The following is a 26,961-nucleotide window of genomic DNA, read 5'->3' on the forward strand; positions in this document are numbered from 1 at the left end:
GCGGTAAAATATCCTCGTCCTTTTGTCAATCGAACGCCGCGCCTAAAATTCCTTTTGGCACGGTGCCGCCGAGTCTGCCGGCAATAAAGAATCAAGGAAGGCCACCAGGTGATTGTGGTCGACTGGCAACTTTTATTGGACAACTAAACGCACGACAGGAAGCGCATGCAAGCGACGTCAGGTCAGGGAGGACACACGAGCCAGCCAGCGAGCGCTCAGGCGTCTTTCCATTCACGTTCCGCAAAACAAAAGTCAATAAAGCTGCCGCGCTTTCCAAAGTGCAAAGTTGACCTTTGCAAACCGACATATTCATAACTCGACGGCCATGACAAGGGGGGTGACTGACGCAACTTTTCACATGACAAAAGAGTCACATGACAGTTGGACAAGAGAGATGAGGAAATGACGAGACGTGACGCGACGCGACGAGACGCGACGAGACGAGACGGGACGGGACGGGACGGGACGGGACGAGACGAGACGAGACGAGACGTGACGAGACGTCACGTCACGTCACGTCACGTCACGTCACGTCACGTCACGTGACGGCTTTCCACGGCCGAGCGGACACGCGACAAGCGAGCAGGAGAGCAAACGCATCGCAACAAGCCAACTGGCGCAAGATTCATGGATGGACGTCATGGACAGCAACGCAACAATCGCGATTGCTGTCCACAGAGAGACGGTTTGGTTTTGCGTCCAACTTTTGTGATGATTTGTCACATTTCAGTTGGTTGCTTTCCGCGTCAGTCTCCCAAATGGATCCCGGTTGGCGTCGGACGGCCTCTTGAAAGCCAAAATTCAAACGCACACAAGAAGGTGCTGCTTGATTTAGGGCCAACTCGTTTGATTTTCGTGCAGCGACTGGCGATGGATGCCAGTTGGTCGGATGCCAGCCAGCGCTCGGAGGCGTCGACCCACGTGCACACGCACCAACCGACGCTGACTGAGTCACTGTGGCAAAAAAGACAAGCGCAAACCTCCCTGCCCATCATCATCATCATCATCATCATCCTCATCATCATCCTCATCATCAGCAGCACATTTACTATTTTCACATCGATCACACATTTTAAGCAGCATATAGCACACATTCGCTCTCTCTCTCTCTCTCTCTATATATATATATATATATATATATATATATATATATATATATATATATATATATATATATATATATATATATATGTATGCACACACCCCCACATACCTGCTGACTGTACATGATGAGCTTCAAGATTGAATATGTTTTGAATATATGTACACATTTCTACTTTCCTCGTGACGAGCTGTTGAAGGTCCTTATTATCCGAGTGTTAAAAAGGAATGTTTGAATAATAAATAAGGGTAAAAGCGCGGCCGCATGGATGATGGAAATCACGATTGGCTAGCGCTATAAAAACAAAAAAAACAAAATCAGTGCAGAGGATGTACAAGATTGTCCAAAAAATATTTTGTACATGGCGAGCGAGAGGAAAAAGTGGCTTGTTATCGTCGTTTGGAGCTTGCAGCAGCTGCATGGTTGTTTTTCTTGTTTTGTTTTGTTTTTCCCGTCGCTCCCCCCTCAGCAAAAAGCTGCGTGCGCTTTTGCCCTCAAGGGGAGGATGAAAAGTGTCAATACACGCAAAGGTCGGGAAACTTCATCTCGTAGATGGGCACCGAGCGAGCCTGGCTGGCGCCGTACCCGGCCGAGATGGTCCCGGACGGGCTGGGCGGGGGCCTGCCGGCAAAACGGGCCCGGCGTCATCATCATCATCGTCATCATCATCATCATCGTCATCATCACGTGGAAAAGGCGTGCAAATGAAACAACGCTGCGGCTCACCTGATGGTGATCTCAAAGATCTGGTTGAGTTTGCTCTGCAGCAGCGTTGCCTGAGCAAAAGACAACAAAAAAGCAAAGGTGAGAGAGGAAAAAGCCCAAAAACAGGTCCAACAATGGCGCGCTGCGGTACCCGAGCGCCGCAGTGGGCGGCGATCTCCTCAAAGGGAGCTTGGCGGAACTTTTCCACCACTTGCCTCCTCCGCTCCCTCTCCTGCTCCTCCATGCCCACGCTGTCCACTAGGGGGAGACACAAACAACACAACTTGCAACCAGAAAAAAGCCGGCAGAAAAATGTCCACAGCGTTCCAAACAAACATTTCAGAATTGACGGGCCGTCGGTTGACTCGCAAGATTGTTTGCATGCGCCAGCCGCTCGCCAAGCCAACATTTCCAACATTTCCAACATTTCCAACATTTCCAACATTTCCAACATTTCCAACATTTCCAACATTTCCTGCGGTCGGTCGGATGGCTCAAAGGCTTCGATTGAGGCTTTTAGCCATGACCGGCTCATTTTCTTTTTTGCTGTCGATCGAAAACATTTGGCGTGGACTCCACTGGAGACTTTTCTTTGCCGGCCTCGAAAGTATTTGGAGGCGAGCCACTCGAATGGATTTGAGTGCCGTCGCTTCCGGACTCCAATGCGCGACTTTTTGCACTTGCGTTTGACCCTGTCGCTCATGCAAGCGTGTGGCTTATCCACCGACGTACTTTCGAGGACGTGCAACAGCGCCAGGCAGAGCGACAGTGTCCACGTGTTCATAAACAGGCAGCTTTGTGTTCCCAAAAGCTCATCTGTGTCCTGGCAGAGGCTTTTAACATTCAAGCATTGAAGGACATTGAAGCCTTCCCAAATTGCCATCATCATCATCATCAACACGTTTCTTTTCCTGCAAGAATAAACGTGTCAAATGGAGAATTGCAAAATGTGAGGTCCGCACATTCATTCTTTTTGTCTGTGGAGCGAGCGAGGGGACCTACCGATGGCGTTTTTCAGCGTTTCAAAGGTGATCTCTTCAGCGGGAGTTCGCTAAACAAAGCAAACCAAAAAACAAACCGAGTCAATTGCGCCCTTTTGCAAAGTCATCCATGTTGCAATGCGAGAAAAGGACGTTTGGCGGGCACCTCCTCTTTCTCGGGGCTGTTGCGAGATTCCACTTCCGCTTGAAGCGAGATGGTCTCGCCGATGCTCTTCCTCTTGGACAGCCGCTCCTCGTCTGAACAAAACACGGCAACGCCACATTTGACAGGATGCAAGGGTGGCTCATTTGGGAAAAACATTTGAAACAAATGTTTTGCTTTCTGCTGTGAATATGAAAGCAAGCACGTGAGTCAATCTTTGTCCAAATTAGGAGTGCGATAAATCCTGTTACTTTGTCTCCCAATAGATTATTGATAAGTATCACGATGTTCATGACTTAATGAGCAATGACTTGGCGGGCCACTAGGGGCAGCGCCTCATAAGAGTGGCGGGGAAATTTTTCGGCGAACAAGACTCATCGGTGCACTTTGACTTGTGTTTAACTGTCCAGCAACTGACTCACTTTTGCATACGTTTCCATGAAAAATGTGGATTACGTCTTCAATTTGAACATTTGAAAAACTACTTGATATGAGGAATATTAATATTGATTTCATTGGGTTGAATATTGAAGTCATTTTATTGATCGACTTTTGCAATGTTACACAAAAAAAATGGTGTCACCCACCGTTTGATGCACTGAAACAATTGATGATGTAACCGACTGACATGTTGCATGACAATAGTGTTGAAGAAAGACACCAATCGAAATGAATTCATATTTGCTTCAAAAAACTAATACACTAGTCAGGGTGAAGAAGACACCAGTGTAAATATAGTGTTTCAGTGACGGTACAAAAAAACCACCAGCTTACGTCTTGAGTGGTTTTATGGCAGATGATCGTGGATTGATGACCTGAGCAAGATATTGATCACGGTGGTACTGTCATACGGTGAGATGATTGTTCCGGTGAGCCTTGTGCGCCATATGGCGAGCTTCGCAGCCCTGGCGCAAAGGATGTGAAAATGGCGTAAGAGGAGGTCCTTACCGGCGTACTGCGGGACGTAGGGCGTGGCCAGCCGCTCGGTGTTGTAGCCGCTGCCGCCGAGGACTTCGGTGATCTTGGACTGCAGGAAGAGCTCGTCGCCTTCCGCCCTGTCCAGCGAGGAGGGCAGTCTAGGAAAAAGGCGAGGGGAGCCGTCACACGCAAGCGCGCAAACGTGCTACGGGACGGACGGACGGACGGACGGACCTGGGCGTGTCGATAAAGACATCCTCGGGCAGCAGGTAAGGACTTTCTTTCTGTCTCACCTCGATCACCTGAGGAGGGGAGGAGAGCGTGCAACGAGGAACTTTGGGCTTTTTGGAATTGATCTTTACGTCATAACAAATATAGACATTCCAGTTCAATATCACATCATCATAACTGGGGCTGAACGATGAATTGCAAAACGCGATGATGCAATAAGAATGAAAGAAATACATCAGAATTTGACTTTGCATTCTCTTTCGCATGTGTGCGTTTACTGACTGGAGATGGCTACCTTTGATTTCTTTGGAAATATGTATATTGAATTTATTATTATTATTAATATAATTATATAATAATGTTGAATGTATTTATTGATAAATGCAGTGTTGAAAAAAATGGCAGCGTTTCCATGTCATGTTTCATGCAACATGAAAAGTTGGATATGTTGAAGTGTGAATTTGGAACTGAAATTATAGTAGAAAAAACGGTGATATTTTAAGATCCTATCATCTATAACACATCTGATATTGTTTATTATCTGGCAATTTGATCTATATCGCGACTCGTAGGTCATGGTTCGATTTGATACGGATTAATCCCGATATGACTCTGAAAGTCAATTATTGAGATTTTTTTTAACTCAAATTCAGAAAATACTCATCAATAAACTTGCCGGCTGTAAGATTTGTATGATGATGCATTGAGGTGAAACGTCAACACAGGTTGCAATCCGTTTCATGTTTGAACAGCATTCCAATTTAATATTAATGTTCCATCAATATAACATTCTTCCATGCTTGAACCCTAATTAAGACTTTTTGTTCAATACTTGCATCAAAAATGGATGTTTAAATATTGATTCGGCTGCATATTGAATCGATTCAACAATTATAATATTGCGACTTATTGCCAACACCCCTATTTATTATATTATATTACATACTTTGTATTGGGTAAAATATTCATTGAAAAGGACCGCATATGATGACGCAATCGCTATTTTTTGGGGGGGGAGAAATCGCAGTTGGATTATTTTTATAACTTAATTGTGATTTTTTTCCCCTTTCTTTCTTAAAAACAGAAAAACAACAACAACAAAAAAGAGAGAGCTTATTTCCCGTAACGGTTCGGCCCTTAATCCTAACGGCAACGCAGACGGATCGGATCAGAAGCAGCCCAGACGGCAAACGGACCTCGTGGATGTGCTGGCAGAAGGCGGGCACGGTCGTGAGCTGGCAGATGAGGTTGAGGTAGGCGGCGGCCAGCGCGTGGACCGCGCAGCGGTTATAAACGGGCAACGCCTCATCCGGGGACACGGCCAGGTCCTAAAACAAAACAAAACAAAACAAAAGAGGATTTGGTCGGGGTCGGATGGCGGTTTTTGTTTTTCTTTGGAATCTTCCCAAAGTGGACACGTAAGAAGTCCGATTCCACTCCGCGGCCACCTGCAGGGCGAGCGCCAGACGAATGAGGTCGACGACCACCTCCTCGTTGGCCAGCTCCACGCTGAGGAGGCCCAGCAAGGCAAAGAGGCTCTCGTAGTGCTGACGGCCGCTGCTCGCCTCTTTGCAGCCCAAGTAGATGTGGCGGTACAACTGCTGGCCGTGCTGGCCGCACAAGCAACAAAAAAATAAATCACATCCAAATGCAAAACAGAAAAAAAGAAGCGAGGTCAAAGTTCTTCCGCTACCTTTTTCATGAACAGGTTGTCCTGTCTCGAGCACTTGTCCACTTTCAGCTTCAGCACCGAGATGTCGCTGATGATGCTGCAAAGGGGGCACAAAAAAAAAAAAGGCCAGTTAGTCAACGAAAACTCAAATAAAAAAAACTATCTCGGTAACAAAATCAAATGAAAAAACAAAAACGCTTCTTAAAAAAACAAAACTACATTTGATGTTTACAAAACTATAATGATAGCAAAAATCTTTTCATCTTTGGTCATGAATTGAATGCATGAGTGTTTGGGGATGATTCGAAATGTGATTCATTTTAATATCAAGCGGAATAAGGACGTTTGAAAGAGTGACATCATCCAGCAGCAGCCAATGGCAAAACACCAAAAGATGATGTCACTCCCATGCTGGCTTTGAAAATATTGCACACAAGTCATATGATTTCATTCATCCATTTTGTTCACAAGGCTCGCGGGGCGTGCTGGAGCCTATCTCAGCTGGCTTTGGGCAGTAGGTGGATGACATATGACTTGTGTTGTTCAAACTAAAACTAAGTCAAACAAAGCATTGATTAAATAACCCGTGAAAAGTAAGAGAGTACCCTGAAAACAAACTCCAAAAGTCCAAATCAAGTGAAACGAAAAATTGCAAAAGGCTGAGAACCGACAGCGGCGAGCTCGCTTTCGCTGTCGCTGTCGCTCTCGCTGTCGCTGTCGCTGTCGCTCTCGCGCCCGCGCTGACCTGACGCGCGACAATTTGGGCCGGTTGTGGTGCCTGTCGATGAGACTGAGGAGGATTTGGAGCACCAGCAGGCGAAGCTCCGCCTCTTGCGTCAGCGACAGAGACAGCAGAGGCTCCAGGAAGGAGCTGGGCAGGGCGGTCAGCATGTTAGTGCTCTGGAAACCCGACGTCACCTGCGCACAAAAACATTTCATTTCATCTCGTTTCGTATGCTGACAAAATCACCTGGAGACGCAAGACTGGCTTACCTGGACCAGCGACTTGAGCAACATCACCTGAATCATCTTGGTGCCCTCGGGCCTGACGCCAGACGGGAAACGATTGTGAGGTCACAGGAGAATTGCAAAAGAAGAACAAGTGCAAGTGAGCCGCTTTCACGTTTTCAAATGCAACGTTCATATTTGGAACGTCTCCACTGGGGAATTCCAGTCGCAACGCAGCAGACGCATCCACATCCACATTTTCACGGAATAATAACGCATATATTTATTGGTAGGGTTATTATCATCGTTTGGGAATTTGCATTTCAGTTCATTTTTGACTTTTGTTTTGGAAACGGACTTACTTTTCATTCGTTCTCGGAGTTTTGATTCGTTGGCGTTATTTCATAAATGCTGACTTTTAGTTCACTTTATTTTCTATCAGTATTCAAAAAAGAAATTCTTGTGCGTAAACATTTGAAAAAAGCAGCATGGGAGTGATGTCATCTTTTGGTGCTTTTCTATTGGCTGCTGCTCCGTGATGTCACTTGCATGTGACACACTTTCAAAGGTGATTCATATCAAAATTCATTCATTTGGAATCATCCCCAAATGCGTTCAATTCTTTACCAAAGACGAAAACATTTTTGGTTACAATCATCGTATCTTTTAGTTAGTTTTCGAAACATAAAATGTCGATTCAGTTACTTTTCTCTTTTTCTGTTTTTACTTGATTTCCTTGACGAAATTTTTTTTTTTGAATTTCAGTTGGAGTTATTTCATGAGTTTTTGTCAACTCAAAAACTTTGGTGGCTACAATGCTATGATATACATATAATGATATACAATGCAGCCATAATCCTGAGAGAACAATATTTCAGAAAGTCAATTCCTACATTTACAACCACCTTGACTGTTTTTTTTTTTCTTTCTAATTGGCCTTAAGCTACACATTTGAACTCATTTATGAATTATTAGCAAATGACTGTATGAAAGACTAAAAGATGCAAACATCTTTCTATGACTTGACCATTTTCTTCCCCTTTTATGTTAAACAGAGTCTGCTATTGGATTGCCCGTTTAGAACAGACTTCAAATGGAAGTCGTACGATGGACGACAAGGTGAAGATTTGAAATGGGCCGAATAATGACAAGAGCAGTCGAAGTGCGGTGTATCGGAGGGTGTACGTACCCGGAGGCGGAAGACGGAAGTAGCGGGTGAACGCCGGGGACGGGGATCTTGCCCATGATGAAGAGCATGACTTCCGAACGCTGGTACGTCGGCAACGTGTTGGCAAAGGAACCTGAACCAGAAGCGCAATCGGAAGAAGACACACGAAAAGTCAATCCAAATAAGCATCAAAGAGAAAAAAAAGGATGGCGTTCCGTCACGCAAAAATGCCGCCGATGTTGCTTTGGAAGATTTGCAGCAGGTGTGACGCAAGTCGGACCAACAGCACGCGGATGGCAACACATTCCCTGCAAACCATCAAGGAAAGCAGAACAATCCCCAACGTGTGCAATTAACCAACCAATGAGCATTTCATCCGGCAAAACGATTTTTCGTCACAAAAAAATTGTCTTCAGACCAAAATGAAACAAAAACTCAAATAGAAGCCCTTCATCGGGACGATAACGATCACTAAAATGGGCCGACAATTTGCTCACAGCGTCCAATCAGACGCAAGGAAACGCAGGTGGGAGATTCAGCTCAAGCAAAGATGCACTTTTGTTTTTGTTGAGGTGAAAACCAACTTCCATTATTGTCAGTTGAAAAGGTCAAATCATCTTTATTGACATGTTTCACTGAAACAATTCATGTCGTATGAAATGTGTCTTGCCTGCTCGCCTACAGTGACAAATAGTTGCGATCATTTTCTGGATCAAACCGGAAATGTACGCTGAAAGAAGAGATCGACTCAACTGTCAATTGAGTCGACTCAAACTAAAATACAATCAGATGACTAAAAATTGAACTCATTTGAGTCTAAAACGAAATGAAAATTTCCAAATGAAAACGGCATTGAAGATGAATATTTACCTCTTGAATTTTAATGTAAAACTTGAATTCATTTCAATTTGAATTTGAACTTTAGAAATGGAATGTTTCATTGAATGAATTCATGAATCGAATATTAATAGCAATTCAATGTAATGAATGAAATGTTTTCAAATGTTAATTCTCACTTTAATTGGAGTAAACTTGAATTCAACTTCTACGATGACGATTGGAAATGAACTTGAGCCCAAAGGCAAAAAGGAAGGCCGGCGAAGGAACCCACCGATGGTTCTGATGACGGCCTCCTGCAGCTGCCTCTCCTCGTGAGCTTTGATGATCTTGGCGCCGGCGTTGTCGCCGCCGTCGTAGGAGCCGGTCAGCTCGTAGTCCACGCTCAGACGCAGCTGTCGCAGCAAGGTGTTGAACACCTCCAGCACGGTCGGCCCTGCCGGCAAAACACGCGCAAAAAGGCCGTCGGCGGCGACACGACACGAGGCCGGCGGGCGCCATTTTCCCCACCTACGGAGCCGCTGGCGGCGATGGCGGCCGCCTCCAGCAGAACCTCCACGATGCCGGCTCGCACGGTGGCCGAATTCTTGCTGTTGGCGTCCAGATGGCCGAGAAGTTGCTGGATGACCAAGTGGGAATGCTGCGACTGAAAGCAGCGGCAGCGCCATGACACAAAAATCCATGCCGCCGTTTCATGCGTTAACATGATTGGGGCAGAAGAGGATCTGGCAAGGATCCACACGAGCGCATCTTTTGCAAACGTCACAATTCATTTGTCCAATGATTTGAGTTTTGCTTTGTTTACAAACGTCAATGAAGTAATGCAAGTACGGAAAAGCAATTCAAGCAATGACAATCCTGCGCAGGTGAAAATCAGGTGTTGGAAATGTTCATCATTTCTTTCAGGACATGATCAAAACCCTTTTTAGCCGATTATGCAACATGTTTGAGATATTAGCGTCATATTCATACTCGTGCCTAATCAACAATCGCTTTTCCAAAATGGCGTCAACAGTTGTGTTTCCTTCCACCTACCTTTTATTCAAACTTGCAAGAATTGCGAAAAAGAACCTGGATGGAAACACCGGAAAGTTGGAAAGAAAAAAAAACGGCGTTTGTGAATAAGCGACTACAAGACGGATATACGGCGCACGTTTTGACCGATGCAACATCACACGTACAGCACGTCATCAAAAAGGAAGAGATTTTTGGGGAGACGAATTCTAATGTATTAAAAGAAAGAAAAACATGAATGCAATTTGAGATGAACAGCAGCTCTCAACGTAACGACAATTTTACTTCCGTGCGTGAGGGAAGCCAACAAGACAAACGACTTCCGCTCAGTCCATCAAAAGCAGCGATAATTTGGGCGACCAAAATTCCCCCCGACAACAAGGACAACTAGAAGAGAAGCCATCCAATGAGACGTGGCCCTCACGACAACGTGCACAAGTCGCACGTCCCTTTTGCACACTTTCACAACATTTGGATGGAAATCTGCTGATCTTACCTGAATGGAGTACATGATGATTTTGAAGCAACGCACGGCGAAGGTCTTTCCCTGCCACAGCGAGTGATTGTCCAGGTGCCTTCGGGGACACACAAAAAACAACAAAGCACATTTCACTGATGACTTATCGATCCAATTCGAATAACATCACCGTTGTCACAATGACACAAACGGCTCATCAGTGCTAAAAAAACAACAACAAAAAAGCCATCAAACATCCTCAAGGTCACTTGTGCTGTGGAGTTGGCAACGTTGAAGAAAGGGGGAGGAGCCCAGGACGCAGTCAGCAAAATAAATAAATAAATGGCCACACACAAAAACAAGGACAGTGATTGATGGGAAAAGGGAAAAAAATGGAAAGCGAAAAGGGAATGAGGAGGAAACCCAAGCTTAAGGGTCCCAATCATGATATGGAGTTTGAATGTGAACGTGTTTTTGTTTTCTCACATGAGGACGGGGGTGACGGCGTTCTTAATGTTGCCGTAGGCGGCTCGGCCCAGCAGCTCGCGGAAGCAGCGTTCCGTCAGCTCCGCCGGGCTCTCCTTCTCCTTGTCCGACGCCTGCAGCGGAGACGGCGAGCGGCTGCAGACAGGAGAAGCGCAGCGTTGCTTGGCAAATGCAACTTTGGGACCATTGCTGGACTTCAAGCATGCATGCGCCGATACCGCTTTTTTTTTTTTTTTTTCAGGACAACGATCATGTTGCTACGTATGATTTTATTTTGTGCTAAGAAATGATCCACTTTCACTTGCACATTGAGTTGCCTTGTGTATGAAATGTGCTATCCAAATGAACTTGAAAGAAATGAGCAATATTCTGCAGTACGTTTGATGTTACGCAGAGCAGACAGAATCTTGTTTTATGTTCTTTGTGTATTTGTTGTATTTACATCTCTGGCGACGTGTTAGCATGAAGCTAGCAGACCACTGTCTTTTTTTTTTGTTTTGGTTGTTGTTGTTGTTTTGCCGCCCCGTCTCGAGCGCAAGGAAAAGGTTAGGAAAGCGCGTGGGAAAAAAAGCGGAACCTCTCTGCGCGCTCGCCGCTCTGCAGGTTGAAGAGCAGCGACGGGACGATCTTGTCCATGTGCTGAGGGTCCCAGATGTTGGCTTGCAGCTCGTCGTTCACCGTCTTCCTCACCACGCCCTGAAGACCTTTGATGCCCGCCATGCGGATCCTAACGGCCGGCAAACAAGAAAGAAGAAAGAAGAAAGAAGAAACAAGCCTCAAAAGCCGCAAAAAAGGAAAGTCGCATTTCAACTGGGCGATGTCAGCAAATGTGTCGCTGCGGCCTCGTTACATCATTTCACTCACAATACCTCAAACGTGGCTTGACCGACATGATTTGACAATGTCGACAACTTGTTTATTTGGATGATACCGTCGCCAACGTTGGATGACACAGTTAAGTGCAATTCATACAAATTCAATTATTACACTCAAAATCAGCATCATCCTTCAAAAAAGGTACTGCATATATTAATAGTCATTTTTTGTTGTTTCAATGTATACGTTTGCACCTTTTTTTAAATAAAAAAAAAAAAAATTATAATAATTTAATACATTTAGTTTCATCCAAAGGGAACTTGCATCATTATAGTGTGTCAAAGAATTGTATTTGTCTTCATGTTTTTTATTTACATTTCAACAATCCAGGTTTTTGCCAACATAAATAAATACATGAATGAATAAATAAATATTAGTAGAAATATATACTATTATGAATTCAGTTTGGTCCAAAAGGAACTTACACAATTATAGTGTTTTTTTTTTATTCTTAAATGCTTAACCTTTTTATGGTTTTGTACCAAAAAAAATGAAGAATTGTTTGAATAATCGTGATTTCAATTATTGCTAAAATAATGCTGATTTTTTCCATAATTACCCAAGTTTGTCACATTTGACACTATTCACCATCTTGAGTCTTAAAAAAAAAACACATAAAATAAAAAAAAATCAAGAAATAAATCAGGAAAACTGCCATTGGCTGGCTACCGGTTGAGGGTGTACCCCGCCTACTGCCTGAAGCCAGCTGAGATAGGCTCCAGCACCCCCCGCGACCCTTGTGAGGGTCAAGAAAACGGATGAATGGAAATCAGGAAAAGAAATGAAAAGCAGCTCGTCCGTAATTGTCAAGTCGTTCACGTTTTCAGCAATGCTGTTGAAACACGGCGAAGGTGCAAAGTTGCCAAGCGACTCACCTGGTGCGGATGTCGGGGTCCTCGTAACCCGAGTGGCACATCTCGCTGAAGCGCGACACGAAGAAGTCGTAACTTCGGTGGTACGAGGGCGTGTCTTCCTCGATGTTGGCAAACTTCACAAACTGAAACACAACAACAAGTCGATTTAGACCACCGGCCGCCATTTTGACACTGCAGCTCATCGCATCGGTGATCATTTTGTCTAACTAAAATAGAAGCCATTCATTTAGACCATACCTAAAACTACAATTGACTGACCAATTTGTAAGTGACTAAAACTAAAATGAAAAAATAATAATAAAAAAAAAACAAGACAGTGAGGAAAACTCCCACAATCCAATCAGAAGGAATCAAACGTGCGTTGGAGAAAAGACGCGTTCGCAAACATGTTTACATTCATTGTGCAGCTTGAAAATTCATCTCAAGCAATTATGCACTTTTTTTGGTCATTTAGGTCAAAACTAAGTTGTGAATATATTATTGTCAATTCAACATGTTTCATTGAAACAATAAAGACACTGTTGTATTAAATCGGCGCGTTAAAGCAAATCGAATCATCAGTCAGAATGGGAAAAGCAGCAAATCCGACATTTGGCCTCACGTCCGATTCATAAGCTGAAAAGTGGAGAGTGGTTGCAGTCCATACGGGGGAGATGATCAAGAACAGCTTTTCCATTCATATCAAGTGTATGTTTGCTTGATTGTCCCTTTGGCAGCAGCCGTGTCGTGTCGTGTCGTGTTGTGGTACGTTTGTCACGAAAGATTTCAATCGATCCCATTCCCCGAAGCCTTCCGGCCCACCAAAGAAAGCCCCAAAGGTGCGGATGACGCACACGATCAAAGCGCTTTTGGGCTCTCCCCGCCGCACGCACGCACGCCGCACGCACGCACGCACGCACGCCGCACGCACGCCGCACGCACGCACGCACGTCTGCTTGACGTCAAGGCCGGAGCGGACTGACCGAGTTGGTTCCCAGGATCTGCAGACTGGGCTTGTCAGACTCCAGCAGCTTGCGCACCATCTTCAGGAAGCTCTCCACAAACAGGTTGATGCTCTGGCAGTGGCAGGCCATCAGCAGCTGGTCCAGCGCTTCCATGGCGATGCACACGGAACTTTGGAGGCAACACAACATTTATCGATGGGCTACAAACACGTACAAAAGCAACACGCCATCTGTCTTGAAGTGACCAAAAAAAAAAAAAAATAGAGGAAAAGAGCCACACCGTTAATTAATCACTCACATTATGTGATACCAACAAATGTGTTATTTATGAAATGAAATGCTCCCAAATTCTATGACCTTGTGGAATTTAAAACATGTGCAATAAGCAAGTTATTGGAAATGAAAGAGGACTTGTTGCTTTGAGTTACAAGTGACTTGGAAAACAAAACAAAACAATAAGAACAAACATAAAGCAAATGTGTTTTTCTGTTGAAGGGACTCGTTTGTGGAATAATTGTGAAATTGAAGTGAAAAAATGTGATTCAATGAAAAAGAGCTTTAAAAAGATAATGAAAGAAAAAGATGGAAATCCGGTACAAGCGTAAAAATGCATCCGTGTGTGTTCATGCGTTTGGACATGCACGTGAATGTGCCCACATACGTTTAGTATTTCATCCATCCATTTTCTGAAGCGCTTACTCCTCACAAGGCTCACGGGGGGTGCTGGAGCCTATCCCAGCTGCCTATGGGCAGTAGGCAGGCTACTGTTTGCCAGCCAATCGCAGGGCACAAAGAGACCAACAACCATCCACACTCACAAGCACACCGACGGGACAATTTGGGAGCACCCAATCTACCTGCCACGCATGTCTTTGGAATGTGGGAGGAGACCGGACTGGAGTACCCGGAGAAGACCCACAGGGGCAGGCACGGGGAGAACATGCAAACTCCACCCGGGAAGGGCGGAGTCTGGATTCGAACTGAGCCCGCAGAACGTGCTAAGCAGTCCTTAATATTGCCTGTTTTGGGAAGTGATTGTATTTCGTGACAACAAATGACAACTCGCATCAAAATATCTGTGCCGTTCGGCAAACATCTGTTGTTGATTTTCTATTGTTTCACTTCATGTTCGGAAGAACAACTAATTAGTATATGATTATGATACAAGTATGAGGGAGTAGGAAGAGACGTTTTTGGACCTCTTCCTACTCCCTTTTGAACATGTAAATGATGATTTTTTTTCCCCCCTTTTTTAACTTCAACTTGTATTTGATACTTGTGACGCGTTTATGTTTTTCTGTTCAACCAATCAAGCCAAACCAGATTTTTGCTGTGAATATGGCAAAAGTCCATTTGCGGGGATCTGAGCTGACCCGTATCTGTGTCGCGCCACGTCCCTGGACAAGCGCTCCGACAGGTACGCGCCGATGCGGTCCAGCTTCTCGGGGGCTGACAGGGCGTAAAATGTCAGCTTCTCCATGTTGGCCTTCACCAGACCGTCCTGGCGGAAGAAGAAACCAACAAAAAGAAGTCATACACATGACTCGGATCTCATTTCCAAAGAGGGTATTTTTGGAAGCAAAGCAGCGACTTCATTTCCAACCAATACCGTGACAGGAATCGTGTTAAGGAGCTCAACTTCAATTCAAGGCGTCAAAGGCCCGCAAATGAGGCAAATTCCCCGTCGGACGGCGTTGGCTGCACATCCGACCAGGAAAGTGGGCTGGCCAAACTCTTTTCAAGCTGGAACATAGCAGATCCGTTTCTGCACAACCGCTTTGAGTTCAGAGTTTGTTATCTTCACACCTTGACCTACAAGTTGCACCGCTTTTCTGTCGGCCGGATTGCATTTGTGGCTTCGACGCTCACTGGAATGGGAAACCATGCTTTGAGATCAGAGTGCTTTGAGTTACGAGCATGGACAACTGAATGTATACCGAGTGTATGTGACGGTCCGATCTCAATTACTACAACTTATCATGCTGTTGACGGTTTCCAAAAAAAAAAAAAAAAAAAAAGGATATATATTAGGGCCGTACCATATTGGAAAATCATGCGAGATAGTTGCTGAATATAGCGATATTGATATTATTGCAATATTTATCAACATGTTACCTAAAGAAATGTTATTATCCAGTGAAAGAACGACACATTTTTCATGCAACAAAATAAGCAAACTCAACATATTGCAAGTGAACGAATTGATGTTCAACTATTGCATTTTTGTTGCCGTGTGGACTGCTCAAATTCAGATAAAAGCATCAAACTTATTGCATGTCTTTGCGATATGCATGTTGCGTGGGCCAATATTGCCATATATGGAGATTTGTTCAATATATCATGCAGCCTTCGTATACATCGTTTGTTTTAGCAGAGGCTTGTAAGTTGCCAAACATAAATCTGATCAGTGAAACCGATTTTTCTGCATGTGAAACTATAAGATTCCTAATCACACAAGAAGAAGGAAGAAAGAGTTGGCGAGCGGCCCCGCGAGGCGCTCACCCACCTCGGGGTCTTCGGGGAAGATGTTGTCCACCAGCCTCTTGTATCGGGGCCGGAGGGCCCCGCAACAACCGCACAGCCCTGAAAGGACAAACGGGCCACATGGATCGATTAGGAGCTGCACTTCAAACAGACCTTCTGATCTGAAAGTCAAAGGCGTCATTGCAGGTGCAATACATTCATCCAATCAAAGCAATTGATCATCCATTTGTTCACGTGAAAATGGCCCCTCCCCTCGGAATGCGAGCCTGTCAACGGCAAACGCTTGCAAATCTTTTCCATGGCTTATCTTCATGTTGAATCCAAATTGGACATCTGCTTTTCAAAAAGGAACATTTTTCATTGGTGCATTTGGATTGGAGCGTTTTTCCGCTGGGGTTCGGTTCCAATAAATCAAATCCGCAAAGTACTGTCGTTCGCGTTATCATTTACATTTATTAGAAATGTTTGAAGGCTGGAAAAAACCTCACCACCAAAGTTATTTTAGTTCACGGAAAAACTCAACATTTAGTGAACAAAATCAAATACAAAGGAAAATGTTTGATAAAAAACCAAAACTTTTGTGTTTACAAAACTAGAATTATACCGAAAACGTCCTTTCGTTTCATCTTTGGTAATGAATTGAATACAGGCGCATTTGGGGTCGATTTGAAATGTGATCATTTATATATAGAAATGCAAAATTGCACTTTAAATTTTTTTTATCTGCGATACAGTGAGGACGTGAAGAGTGAACCACGTTGTAGCGAGGGAACACTGTCCTGTTATTTTGAAAAAAAAAGGATGCAAAATTCAAACTTTTTTTTTTTTTTAAATCCGATTCATCGATCAAATGGCAAAGGATTGATCCACGATTGTTAAGCGTTTGTTGCAGGCGGCCCTTTAATGTAACGAAGGCGGCCTTGACGAGAACAGGCCTTGCAGCATTCCTCTCGGATTTGTTGTTTGGGTTTTTTTGTGCGCGTGTCAAATTTGCGAGACTGATTGCTGCATTTTGGTTGGTTGAAGAACTCCTGCAGTGATGACTCATGATGGGCCTTCCAGAGGACAAGAGAACAAACAGACAGCAAACGAATCCAAGCAGAACGATGAAGCCTGAGAAATGTCGTTGCGCCTGCTTCCCCACAAAAACACGTTTGAGCGGCCGCTCGGGCAGGTCACCGAAAGGCCAACGGCCACTTCAAAGGCATTTCCGCGCTTTTCTTTCTTTCGTCGCAACTCGTTCATCAGCACTGAATTGTATTCAAAAATGGCAACGTGGCCAAAATGCGCGGACCAATCAAATCCGTTCTGGCACGTTGTAATGTGCGCTGCCAAGTGACGTCATCGCAAATGGCGACTCCAAGGTTGAAAAAGAGGTTCCGCGATCAAGCGTGGTCTCCCTCATCAACTTTTCAAAGTAAGACGTTGGCAGGAAAGGAACGAGGTGACCTGGATTATTTGGAGGGATGCACCATAATTATCCACCAAATGGATGTCAAGCGGATGAACCGGATTGTAAAGAAATCGCCCGATAATTGGGGCCAATTAACCAGTTTGATGTCATACAGAAACACCTGCAACGCGCTATCGAAAGAAAGATGACTTGACTTGACTTGACTTGACTTGACTGCAAATGGTGACTGATGATCATTTTGAGGATTTGCCATAAAAAAAAAAAAAAAAAAAGTCATTTTTTGAGCTCATTCATGACTGATTGCAGCTTTCATTTGATTCGAGATGCTAGTTAACAGTAAGAGTGTTCAAATGTTACTCAAAATATTGCCTGTAAACACATTTTTGACGATGTGTGACAGCTCAAAGCTGGAAGAGAAAATTCACACGTCGTGACTTTCTAATATGCAGAAAGACCAAAACGCTTCCACAGAATTGCCCCCAATTGCAAGTTTAGGTTTGTACAAGACCAAAAATCCGAAATAAAACAATAGTTCCCATGAAGGCAAACGAGAGCAGCGCAGGCGCAACGTCCTTGAGAAGGTCAAACAATTTGAAGGCAGGCACAGGCGCGCTCTCGTCCAAAGTTGCAGTCAAGCGGGACGTCGATCGACCGACGCGTGCGACGCCTTGTCACAATGTCGCCATTCCATCCGTTGACAAACATTACGCAAGACCCCAGGGTGGTGGGCCAGGTCCAAAAAACAAAGAAGAGCTGGATGGCGCGCATGACGGGGGGCCGAGGGCCCGGGGCCCGGTTTGCCACGCAAAGATTGAGTCACAGTCCAACGCTCGTGATGACGTGTCCACCATCAATCTGATCCTTCGCTCATGGAAAAACAAAAAGAAACAAAAAGTGATTTGTGGGTGAGCGTTTTTGAAATCGTGGCCAGCCCACAAAACAGACATCCAAGGCGCTTTTCCCGGAACGAGAATTGAAGGCATGTGGCCTTGTTCAACATTTGCCTCCTTCAATGCCATTTTTGCTTTGCGCTTTTTGTTTTGTTGCTGGAGCAAGCGTCCATCAACTGTGCGAAGCGCGTGTCAGCATTTCGACCGCAGATGACGAGACGGAGCAGCAAACGATGGACGAGCGACGACTGGTCGCCGCCGTGCATGCTCGCCTTGGCACGTCACGCTGGCAATTGAGTACGGAGGACCAAAACTGGCACATTTCAAAAGAAATAAAGGAATACAAAAATGGATATGAAAAATAGAATTCAAACACGATTCGTCTTATTATTTTGGCTGGTCGGTATTGGATTAATTTTCTGTACTACTGAAGTGATAAAGCCACAGATTTGTTTGCATTATTGTAATCAGACTTATGGACTGACTGATTTGTGTTTTCCTCGTGAACTCTTAAAAGGGTGCAAATCCAAATGTTAGCAACTCAGATTGAAGTAGATCAATCAATTGTTAAAAGTAGCACATCTGTGGGGAAAAAAAACAAAAAAGTCAGGTTGGATTCCATTTGTGCAGTTGTAGCACCCTCTTGTTTAGTGCAGGTTCATTTTCACAAAGCATGTTTTGGCCCTTCTATGATTCCCATCCACGCTAAAGGTCAGATGAAGTCAATCTGTGCAAGTAAGTGGCGCAATATGAAATGTTAGGAGAGGTTGTTTATATGCATTGCTGTTGTGTGCAAAAGCACAATATTGCGGGTTGGTTTTGTTTTAGTAGGAGCTCTTTTTTTGTTAACTTTTTACAATGTGACCTTGATTACAATATCGTGCTAATGATCTTGTCGTCCTTCATATTGTGATAATATCAAATCGTTTGCTGTTCCTTTAGCATAAGCCACCTATAAAAGTACACGATTGCTGTCAAATCTAACCTGATGGTGTGCTTTGTGATATAGATGAATTGATTGATTGATTGATTGATTGATTGCTTAGCCCGACAATACAAACGCAGGCAAGCAGGCAGGAAGGACGACCAGGTGAGCCAAGTCGTTAACTACAGGAGGGGACATTGATTGCAAAGGCGACATATTGCGGCTCTGTTAGCGTGGCACAATATTGACTCGCTATATGTGCGGAAAGAGGAGGCGGGTCCGAAAGCACATCTGGCCACACGCAGGTTCAATTTGCGCATTGCATGCTGGGATTGAATGGAGGCGGATTAGCGCCGATGGAGCTCAGCAAAGAAACGCTAAGTGGGCGCATGCACTCAATCGAGTCAATGAATGGCAGTGCATGATGGGAAAAGGGAGACATGTCATGACATGCGCCCACCCGGCGGGAACGAGTGACAACGCTTTGCATGTCGGGAATGCAAACGCCAACAAGGACACGTTGGCCACATCACCGACCGGACTGCATGGACACACAACACAAGCGCACGTGTGCGACACGGGGGTCCCTCCCCCCTGCAAGGAAGCGGCCAATCACGTGCCTATTTCTATCTCCCGAACACATCCACAGATTAGCGCTCAAGCTCCATTTGGATTTCATCCTCCCGTCAGGAGAAAAAGAAAGCGGGAAGCCTCTGCTCAAGTCACGTCAGGCTCAACATGGAAAATCAAACAACACAAGACAAACTCAACACAGTATTTCACTTGGAAGCCAACCAAAGGAGGAAAGTAGTACACCAGTTGCTGGAAATTGCATTTGCAGTTGAATTTATCAGCATGCAAAACACATACAGGATTGTATTGTTGTGGGAAGCGGGAAAGCAAATTCAAGATGATGATGATGATGATGGTGATGATGATGATGATGATGGTCCAGGAAGTGGCGAGCGAGGCTAAAGCGACCGGCGGATGAGAAGAGACTTCCTGTGGGCTCCGGCGCCATCCGTAACGACACGCCTTGATCACGAGAGCGCAAGTGAAATCGTTGACGCTTGCACAAGCTGCGGCCGTTTGCTGACGATCCCACTGACAAGTCAAACGCAAGTTAACTTGATCTTTTTGAAACATTTCCGGCGGTGTCGAACTCCTGCTGCCAACAAATGCAAATGTTTTTCCGGACGATCGTGATGATTGATTTGCATTTGTGAACGCCAAGTCAGGAATTTGCGGGGGCGGGCAGCCCCCCCCCGCCGCTTTTAGAGCACTTTTATTTCCTCTCAATTTGCAAATAGCGTCTCTCGTCGTCTGTCTTCAAACGTTTGACGTTATCCCGAATTGCATCGAACATATTGAAAGACGAATGTTGAGAGAAAACATACAAATCGCGTGTGGGGAAAGTTGACAAATCTCAAGTTGTTTCCAAATGACACAAGATGGTTGAAATCAGTCGGGAGTTCAAACTTGTCCCCTTTTTACAGCAGTCAGTCGCGTGAAAACGTGACTTTCAACTTCCCGGCGGTTTGGCCTGGCAACAGTTGCTCACGTGACCCGACGTCCCGTTTTGAAACAACTCGGACGCATCGGGACCGCAACCGTTTGGCCGCGTGGAGAACGTTTCAAGAGGAAGTCCCAATCAAATCTTGACGTCTCCAAGATGCGCCAGCCAAGAAAGCCGACGCGACATCGACTCTTTGACTGGCAGCCATTTTCAAAGAAGCAAGTCCATTCACTGCGGCTGTTTGACTGGATCGGGACTGATTTTGCAAGGCCAATGTTGGGTTCCACAGCTATTAAAACATGGAAGCCACCAAAAGAAAGATTCAAGTCTCTTCTTTCAACAGGGGAAAAACATTTTTTTTTTTCAATTTTGCAGCAATTAGCATGAAGACATTGCGAAGTTTCATCATGATTCACATTCCTGGTGAAAACAGTGTCAAAAAGAGCTTGTTGCAACATGGCCCCGCTTGATCGCTTATGCTGCTGCCACCTGCTGGCCATTTGAGCAATAACTACCATTTCGGAAACCCTTCATTGCAGGTGAGTTCTTGCATCCAAAAAAGACGTCTTTGGGACACTTGAAACATTGAAACAAGAAGATATTTATCGGTTTTTGGGAGCAAATGAGTGAAAGGGGCCAGATGGAAGGATTTTCTTCTCGTCGGCAGCAGCCCACGCTTTGCTTGCCTCCAGTTTAGCTTGCGTGCGTCCGCAAAATGTTCGCATCCATCGCCAAAGCGGGAGCGAGTCTTGTTCAAAGCGGCCGATTCAAGATGGCGTCCTGGCGCACGTCGGCGCTCCCGTCATGCCAAAGTCACGCGTGTGCGCGGAACGCGGTCGATGCGCTCAAACGGGCTTTCAACGTTTTTCTTACCGTACATCGAGCGTGCCGCTGGAGAGCCGCCGCCGCCGCCGCTCGGATTCGCTTTCAGCGGGTTCACTCACTCGCGCTTACACACGCGCGCGCTGCCGTGCCAACGACACGCGCGCACACACTTGGGGGGATTAATGGCTGCCTGCCTGCACGTGTGCTCGGAGCGAAAACGCATGCGAACAGACGCGCACGCTGGCCGATTGGCGCAGAGGCTGCGTCCATGCCATGAATCGACACACGCACACATACGCAAAAGGGGGGCGGGTATTTGACGTCACACGCCGGGATGACCTTGGAATTTCCCGTTTGTCTTCAGCAAAACAACAACAACAACAAAAGAGAGCGAATATGGAAGCAGAGCACGCAATGCGATGCAGCGTGCACGTTGCAGATGGGGGGGGCGCTCTTAACATTAGGAGAGCGCATGAGAAAAGCTGCCGCCTACGCAATCTTCTTGCCTCACGACTGCCACAAATACTTCCCACCATTATCATGATGTTGAAATGTTTGAAAACTATTTAGAGACGCATTTACTCGCTTAGTTTTTAATTTGGCTGAACATGCCGATGACCCTGGAAACAACCTTTGTTATCATTTGTACACAAAGCAGTCGATACTTTATGCTTAAAATTCAAAGGAAACGGTTTTTTTTTTACGCTCTTTTGCCGCAAACGGATATCGGCTCGAAACATTGATTATCGGCCTCCTGGACTACTAATAATTGATATCGGACGGAGAAAACCATATCGCACACTGACTGATCCACATTGCAGCCTTTGCAATTTGAAAAATGGCCTCCTATGACATCCCAACGTTGATATGAAGTCCATGAATTGTTCAGTCGTGGCTTAGTTTAAAACAAGCGACTTCTTTTCTTCACATGCTGCCTGGCTGGCCGGGAGTGACGATCACCTCAACCGACTGACGTCGACATTTCTTTGGCTGGGGTATTTCGTGGAACAAACGCATTCTTACGATTGGATTGGGACTTTTTTTTATTCATTTTCCAAACGTTGAGTTCGGTGCCTTCAATGACGTCAGCTCGAAGAGATGCAGTGTGATTAGAAAATGGAACCAAAACCACTTTTTTCTTGGAGGTGTAAAAGATTCACGCAATTTACAACCCTTCCAATGGGGAAAGATGATTTGGGAGACAAATGATTTTACAGGCGTGCTACCACAATAAACTCCACTCGTAGTAGCTTTACTTGATTTTGGCTACTCCCAATGAGTTGCTCTTCAAATGGTGACTTGAATTGATCTTGATTCGATTTTCTCCAGCGAGAAGCAGGGTGTCAATTCAAAGAAATCGAGTACATTTCCACTCTTTGTCATGAACTCATTTGCTCCCCAAAATGTATAAATAAGTTCTGTTTTAAATGTTTTAAGTGTCCCAAAGACGTATTTATACGTTTTTCATGTTTGTTTTGTTTTCATGCAAGAGCATACAGAAGGCTTCGATGCAGCCTTTCAACCACAAAGAACGGTTGAAGCAATGGTAGTTACTACACAAACGGCCAGCAGGTGGCAGCAGAGCATAACAGCTCAACCAGGGGCCTGTTGCAACAAGCTCTTTTTGACAGTGTTTTTACCAGGAATGTGAATATGGATGAAACTTTGCGATATTCTAATGCTAATCACAGCAAAACGCAAAGAGATAGAAATAGAAATAGACTTTTTTTTTTCCCTCTTTCTTTTGGTAGGTTCCATGTTTTTAGAGCAAAAAGACACAATATTGTGTGGGCCTTGCAAAATCAGTCCAAGTCCGGTCAAACAGCGAAAGGGGATTGCGTCACTCCAAATGGCTGCCAGTCAATCAGTTAAGATGCAAAAATGCACAAAGCAGCCGTAGAAGGCCACGCACGCACGCACGCACGCACGCACGCACGCACGCACGCACGCACGCACGTGAACGCACGTGAACGCACGTGAACGCACGTGAACGCACGTGAACGCACGTGAACGCACGCACGCACGTGAACGCACGCACGCACGTGAACGCACGCACGCTTACCCTTGCCAACACGACGGTGGGGAAGCGTGCGACAGTCCAGCGGCCGCCTCTGAGAGGCCGGCCCGTCGACGGTCACGGGCAAGGACATGACAGCCAAAGAAAAATACACAAGGATGCAAACTTGACTCCAAATAATGCAAGAAAGCTCACGGCCGTGCCAACGTGCCAACGTCCCCCTCCAAGTCATTCCTATTTAGCGCATAGGCCGCATTAACGGGACAGATGAGTCCCACAGCTTTGCTCTCTCCGTGTCAACGCTTTCCTCTGCGTCTCCTCGATCGACATGGCAACCGACACAACGGGCCTCTCTATCCAGCCCGAGTGTCACTCCGGACCAGGGACAGACAAAAGACCCACGGACGGCCGAAAGCATGGAGTCAGTGGGTTCGGCATTCAAAAGAGAAGGTGACTCACATACTCAGAATTCGGATAATTGCGGCAATATCCTGAGGTCCAAACTCACACAATATATCGTCATGTCATTTGTGTTCAAAAAAAGTGGGCTTGATTTCCATTTGTGCACTTCTGGCACCCTCTTTAGTGCAGTTTCATTTTCACAAGGCATGTTTTGGCCCTTCTAGGTTTCAAATCCACACTAATGGTCCACGTGATATGCTTGTGAATCGAGTCACTATGTGTGGGAACTCGATGTGTTTGCATTAGCAAATAAGTGCCTCAATATTAAAGGTGGATCGATGATGTTCTGGAAAAGTGTTTGTCACGTTTCAAAAGCTGTGCATGCGGAAGACCGTCCGACCGGCTCTCCTGCTCGTCTAACGTCCGAGCTCATCTTCATCATCATCATCATCAGTGTCTGCAGCCAGCCTCGCTTCATCCGGATGTCCTCTTGCGGCTCTCAGCTCTTTTCAAAGTACGCCGTCAGCTCGGTGGAGCTCGACAACGATGAGTGGCCGAATCCGACGCTCGCTGACCAACAATTTCACTTTTGCAAGGCCTGCCTGTGTTTGTTTTTGATGGCTTGAATGTCAATTGGGTGACTTGATGACACAATTGAAGAGAAGCACAAAAATACATAAAAAAATGCTTGTTTGAGCAGCATAAGAGTGACCCGAATGGTCAAATTCTGACGTCATTTGAGCCTTCCATCCATCTGTTTTCTATCACACTGTCCCAGTTGACTTGTCGCTTCCAAACATATTTAGTCTTCAAACTAACATCCATGTTTGCGGAATGCGAGTCGAAGCCAGATAACAACACGGCAAGCCAGGTATGTTCAGATTACCGCTTACCTGTCATGCTGGATGTCAGCCACAAGATGGCGCTGCACCGCCAGCGTCACAGAGGCGGGAAGAAGTCAGACACCCGGGCGCCTGGACTGACGCTTACGCCGGCTTAAACACTCAGGAAAACCGCGGGATGTCTCTTGGCCTGCGGAAGTCGTGGGAAAACCAAAATTAGCCGACTATGTAAACAAGCTAACGCCAGTAAGAAAGTTACAATATATATGTGTATATGTCTATATGACATGTATGCTGTCGCTTACGCATGACGACACTGATGTGGTTGAAGTCTTCCGACAGAAATAGTGAACGAAAACTAGCTAGTACTGTATAGTAAACGTGTCGTTAGCTGTGTTTGGCTCGTCATTTTTTTGTTTGCGTTTCCACACTTTCGGTGTTTTCAAAGATATCTCCGTGTTGCTTTATCCGTTATAGACATGTGAACTACTGTTTACGATCAAATGTCATCGATAGACTGTCACTAACCAGCTAACCAACCACCATTATTAACTCAACTATCTCAAACACTGTCAACATTTACTACTTACCATTAAATGACAACGGAACCACGTGTAGCCGCCCTTCTTTTTCGAGAAGTTGGGCTTTCCACCAGCCAGGAAAATGAAAAATACTGCTAATAAAAACAAAAAACAAACAAAAGAGTGTGCAAGCGATCCAAGTGCACAGCTGTGTGAGTTGCTCACCGGTAAATGTGAGTCAGCCCACCACGACTTTGAGAGGAGCTCTTTTGAATACATGCACTTCACCTTCATTCATATGGACATCACACATAAAAAAACAAAACAAAAACTTCTCGAACAAAATTCTCTCAAATCAATTCGAATCGCAGTATGAGTGAAACAGACGTAATGGCTCCATCATATTCGTTTTGTATTTGAATTAAAATGCCCAATTGTATCTGATTGCAGACCGCAGAACGGGACACTCCTCCCCCGGCAACGGAACACTCCGCCCCCTAAGCGGGACACTCCTCCCCCGCCAGGCTACGGTAGTCTTAAAGGACAAAAGGCAGAATAGCGACTTAATAAGGGAAAACCGAGTCTATGAATGGCCATGACAAACAAATCTTTATTGCACAAATATTACAAACTTCACAAACGTAGCACATATGAAACAGTATATACAGTATATATTTTTTAACATTAGCCATATACGTTTTTTTCTTCATTTTGTCAATTTATTCTTTTACAGGTTTGTATTTTGTCTTTTCCATTTAATTGAGCATTTTTCATGATATTATTTTGCATTTTGTTTCTATTTTATTTTGATCTTTCTATTGTGTTATTTCAATGTATATTTTTGTCTCTCGAAATGAGTCAACAACATACAGGGAACATTAATACTGTATTCTCAATGATTCATCAAAGGACCGGCAAGAAGGATGAGCGCCCTCTGGTGAGCCAAATAAAACAAAACACAAATGAAATAAATCTTCATTGAAAATGCCACAATTTTTATTCTTTGATTCTAAAAACAAGACCTAAAGAATCAAATAATGAATACGTCAATCAATTTGACAGCTCATCTTTACACTGGTGACAAAAAGTACAAACATGCAGATGAATATTTCAATCAATGAATCAGGATGAATACGTACTGACCTCAACCATTCAAGGAGTGCGCCATCTGCTGGGAACATGTGGTACGGCACCCATCCTACTCATTTCTATTTGGATGTTTTTTGTTTTGTTTTGTGATTTTTTTTTAAGCCTTACACGTCATGGAACCTTTTTTTATTTTTTAAGAAAGCCATTCTGTTGTTTTTTGTTTTTTTGTTTGTTTTGTTTTTTAATTAAGAAAAAAAAAACGCAGAACAAAGCAGCCCACCGGCTTGGCCACTGGAGGGCAGCATTGCTCAAGATGAAGCGCCTTCTCTCTTTTTTTTGATCATTTCAAATGTCCTTAACAGCTGCTGAAAAGGTCACTCGGAGCACGACCATTAAGCGTGGACCCCAAACTGGATTTCGAAGAAATAATCCAACAGATTTTCAAACACTTTTGCAGTCAGGAAGCCAAAATGTCATTTGAATGAATAAATGAATACATAAATAAATACAGATCACATCGTACAGCGCTCGCTTTTCTGAACCTGCAATATTTTTTTTGAAATATTGTCATTAATATTATTATAATATTGCTCAGTTGTATCGCTATTCAAAAGAAATATGTGTCAAAGTCTTTCTCACCGTGTGTGCGGTGATTGTTGG

At 44.7% G+C, this 26,961-nt stretch overlaps 1 protein-coding gene across 1 annotated transcript; it reads right to left on the reverse strand.

Annotated features, from left to right (window-relative positions):
• Window positions 1-112: 112 nt before the first annotated feature.
• On the reverse strand, window positions 113-25,699 carry efr3bb (EFR3 homolog Bb (S. cerevisiae)). Its single transcript, XM_077510120.1, has 24 exons — window positions 25,282-25,699; window positions 24,743-24,881; window positions 15,883-15,959; window positions 14,750-14,877; window positions 13,395-13,545; window positions 12,433-12,554; window positions 11,259-11,408; window positions 10,682-10,816; window positions 10,235-10,313; window positions 9,235-9,370; window positions 8,999-9,160; window positions 7,909-8,020; window positions 6,765-6,816; window positions 6,517-6,689; window positions 5,793-5,868; window positions 5,548-5,709; window positions 5,296-5,427; window positions 4,103-4,170; window positions 3,899-4,026; window positions 2,954-3,045; window positions 2,810-2,858; window positions 1,959-2,065; window positions 1,829-1,878; window positions 113-1,723 (listed from the first exon to the last, which is right to left on the reverse strand). The coding sequence occupies exons 2-24, from the start codon at window positions 24,747-24,749 to the stop codon at window positions 1,618-1,620; spliced, it is 2,454 nt and encodes an 817-aa protein (XP_077366246.1). The 5' UTR covers window positions 24,750-24,881; window positions 25,282-25,699; the 3' UTR covers window positions 113-1,617.
• Between the last annotated feature and the right edge of the window lie 1,262 nt (window positions 25,700-26,961).

This window comes from Festucalex cinctus, chromosome 21 (assembly GCF_051991245.1).
Source record: "Festucalex cinctus isolate MCC-2025b chromosome 21, RoL_Fcin_1.0, whole genome shotgun sequence".
NCBI classification, from domain to species: domain Eukaryota; kingdom Metazoa; phylum Chordata; class Actinopteri; order Syngnathiformes; family Syngnathidae; genus Festucalex; species Festucalex cinctus.

Bases quoted from the DNA above. Each gene is read 5' to 3' on its own strand.
- efr3bb (XM_077510120.1), bottom strand. The intron at 4,027-4,102 runs GTCCGTCCGTCC...CCTTTTTCCTAG, and splicing joins GTCTTTATCGACACGCCCAG to ACTGCCCTCCTCGCTGGACA. The intron at 1,724-1,828 runs GTGAGCCGCAGC...TTTTGCCGGCAG, and splicing joins ATCTTTGAGATCACCATCAG to GCCCCCGCCCAGCCCGTCCG.